This window comes from Zingiber officinale, chromosome 4B (assembly GCF_018446385.1).
Source record: "Zingiber officinale cultivar Zhangliang chromosome 4B, Zo_v1.1, whole genome shotgun sequence".
In the NCBI taxonomy this organism is placed as follows: Eukaryota; Viridiplantae; Streptophyta; class Magnoliopsida; order Zingiberales; family Zingiberaceae; genus Zingiber; species Zingiber officinale.
In genome coordinates, this window is record NC_055993.1 from 112,876,159 (window position 1) to 112,879,621 (window position 3,463).

Consider the following 3,463-nt stretch of genomic DNA (forward strand, 5'->3'; position numbering starts at 1 on the left):
GGCCCTTGACGGTTTCAAGATCCTCTCAACAAAATGGAGTAGCGGAAAGAAAGAATTGAACCATCCTTGACATGGTAAGAAGCATTCTAAAAAACAAGAGGCTACCAAAGGAACTTTGGGTAGAAGCGGTTGCATGTGCAATATACTTATCCAACTGATCACCAACAAGGAGTCTGTGGGGCAAGACACCACAAGAAGCATGGAGTGGAAGGAAGCCTAGCACTACAAGAAAAAAGCCTTACAACAACGGTTTTTCACCGTTGTCGTAGCCCCTTTCGGACTGTTGTTAAAGGCTGTGTTGTTAAAGGGGGTGCTCAAAGACAACGGTTTTTAACCGTTGTCTTTGAAGACAAAGACAACAGTTTTTACAACGGTGAAAAACTGTTGTCTTTTCCTTCAAAGACAACAGTTTTTCACCGTTGTCTTTGAGCGTCTACCTTTAATAACAGGGTCTTCAACAACAGTTTTAAACTATTTACGACAACAGTGAAAAACCGTTGTCTTTTTTTGATAAAAAATAAAAAAAATATTAAAATTTATTATACAATTTTCTAGTATTATAAATCATTCAAAATACTAAATTTGTAAATAAAATTTAACATATAATTTTCTAACATTCAAAAATAATATTTACAACATTCCGAAGAAATTTCAAAAGCAGCCAACAAAATGACAACGACACTATTAAAACAAAGGTAGAACAACACAACATCCTAATCCTAGAAGAGTAACACAACATCCTAATCTTGATATCCAGTTTTGAAGAGTTGGATCATTTGAACTACTTTTACCATGTACAACACTAGAAGAGTAACAAAACACTGCTTCTTAATTCTCCTAATCCTTCATCTTCTTCATCCTTGCCATGTTTGCATCGTACTTGGATCGAAGTGGACCAAGTAGATAAAGAAAGAAGATAAACTAAATGCCTTCATCTTCTTCATCCTTGCTTCTTAATTCTCCTAATCCTTCATCTTCTTCATCCTTGCTTCTTAATTCTCTTAATCCTTCAAACTCCACCTGTAAGAAGAAGATAAAGAAATGTCACTTGATCTAAACTAAATGCCTATGAATAATAAAAAAATCTAAAATCTCATAAAGTAGACTTAATTCATTAATAATGCATCATATTGAATGCCTCTCCATGACTAGCTTAATAGCCTGTGCTATAGACATGTCTTCATTTGTTTCATACCTGAGTTTGTTAGCCTGTAAACGTTGAATAGTCATTTCACAAGAGAAATATTTCCAAGTTATCAACACTGCAGATATAAGGTTAATAAAGAACTTGCCTCTTCCAGAATGGTTTCAAACACCTTACCAACTTTTTCCACTAGATCTTGAGGCACTTGATGTCCATCACCATCAAAGAGTGCGTAGCTGAAAAATAGAAGTAAATTTGTCTCCATAAGATTATAGTCTCCATGATCAGTGATATCTGTTAGTTATTTAGTTAACCATTACCTCTCCAAGTCATGATCATACAAGACAGAATTGTCACCAGAAGTTCGATAAATTGGTAGACCAAGTCTTCCAATCCAAGATGCCAATGGATTCTCGTTGCAGACACCATGCAACCTGAAGTGTCCAAATTAAAACTTCTAGTCACTGAAATTTTGAAGGCTGGCCACAATCCTCTTCAGAAGGAATGAAAACAAAAACACAAAAAAAAGAAGCATACCAGGTTGCTCCCATGTCAACAGGAAAACCAAATGAGTAGTTGGCGTGAACTCGACCACCAATTCTATCCCGAGATTCTAAAAGCACAACCTAAGAAATAAAAAATAAACTTCCATGTGATACAAATTTACCCAGCCACTTCACACACTGCATTCATATCAGAACTTAGAATCTAATATGTAAAGGCAACTGAAAAAACTGTTAATTTATATCGACATAACACCTGAAAAGCTGCATTTTTCAGTGCATGAGCAGCTGCAATCCCTGCAAATCCACCACCAATGACAATGGCAGAAGGAGAGCGAGATTGCCTTGCTTCAGTCTTCTGATAGAATGATGCTGCAAGAAAATTTAAGTCAATATATATATAGATATATATGTTGATGTGAAGCAGTAAAATGCAAACTAGAATATATTTTAACACCATGAAAAAAAACATAATTAATAATAAATCCAACACAAGAACAAGCAACATATTGTATCGTGTTGTATATATATTTACCAAATGCATTTTCCTTCCACATGGTTGAACTCTAAAAATAATTCAGAAAGTACCCCAATAATAAGACTGACAACAGAAAACACCCCAAACATAAAAATTTAGTTTTATTTGCAATTATGACAGATAATCATGTAACTAGCTTCAGTATTCCCACAAAAAAAAGATATGTAACATAACAATATACTGATACAAAGAAAACTAAAGGGATGACCATTAAAGGAAAGAATACCTTAAATAAAATGAATTCAGAAAGTTCCCATAGGCTCTGGATTAATCCTTTAAGTTTACTTTGATCATGTGCTAAAACATTGCAGTGAATAGATTTAAATCGAAGTAGGTAAAATTCCCATTTTGGCAGCCTGTATACCTCACGAAACCCATCTGCAATTTCACACTAGAGGTTGAAATCGAGCTCTTAAAAATCTTTAAACTTGATATACCGAAAGTTGGAATAGAGCAGGAGGCTATACTCACCAGAAAATCCAAATTGATGCTGGAAATCATTGAAAAAGGGATGAGTAGATTCAAAACTCTACTAAGCTTGAACACCAACATCTCACAACTGGAAGCCCTAAGAATCGACCTGAAATCAATCAAAAAATTGAAGATTTTGTGACTAAAATTTACGCAGAAATAGGTCACAAAAAGGACTCTATTTGGGCAGAAACAAGCATAAAAAATATGTAAGGAACAAAACCCCTCAAATGATTTGAAAATGAGGGAGGCGGGGAGGCGAAGGGTGTTAGTGACAGTGGCGAGTACGCGGAGAAGAAGTTTGTCCAAGAGCAGCAGAGTTCTCTTCCTCCATTGCAGGTTCGTTTTCATTAGGGTTTGTGTTTGATCACTGAGTCGCATGTTGAAGAGTGCATGATAGAGAGGCCTTTTAGTTGAGGCGGCAGCGACGTATATGGCAGAAGCGAACCTGAGGCCCATCTAGGATGGAAGGCAGTGGAGCATCTAGGGTTTTCGACGAGAAGATGCAGGAGGAAGAAGTAGAGGACACTTACTGTTAGTGGATTTCATGTCGGAGGTCTTGCCGGTGAGGGCGTCCTTAATGGACTCGTGGACTGCTGCTGCTCCTGCGCGGCTCCGGTGAGCGAGAGATTGTGAGAAAAGAGAAAAGAGGGACGGATTGAGAAGATAAAAGGGTGGAATGCGGCGGCAAAAAACTTTCGGGGAGAGGGAAAGAAAAAAAGCGGGGCAAAAATTGGCGAAGGGGCCGGAAAAAACGGTGAAGGAAAAAAAAACACCAGTATTCAACATCACTTAATAGACAACGGC

The 3,463-nt window shown here is 37.1% G+C and overlaps 1 protein-coding gene across 1 annotated transcript; it reads right to left on the minus strand.

Moving 5' to 3' along the window:
• Positions 1-1,009: 1,009 nt before the first annotated feature.
• Positions 1,010-1,695, minus strand: LOC121978540 (polyamine oxidase 3-like). The gene is made up of 4 exons (XM_042530871.1): positions 1,682-1,695; positions 1,465-1,578; positions 1,293-1,380; positions 1,010-1,209 (listed from the first exon to the last, which is right to left on the minus strand). Exons 1-4 carry the CDS (start codon positions 1,693-1,695, stop codon positions 1,126-1,128), a joined length of 300 nt encoding a protein of 99 aa, XP_042386805.1. The 3' UTR covers positions 1,010-1,125.
• Between the last annotated feature and the right edge of the window lie 1,768 nt (positions 1,696-3,463).

Coding starts and splice junctions, on each gene's coding strand:
- LOC121978540 (XM_042530871.1), bottom strand. Junction 1,381..1,464: donor TATGATCATGACTTGGAGAG/GTAATGGTTAAC, acceptor TCTATTTTTCAG/CTACGCACTCTTTGATGGTG. Junction 1,210..1,292: donor TTGAAACCATTCTGGAAGAG/GCAAGTTCTTTA, acceptor CAACGTTTACAG/GCTAACAAACTCAGGTATGA.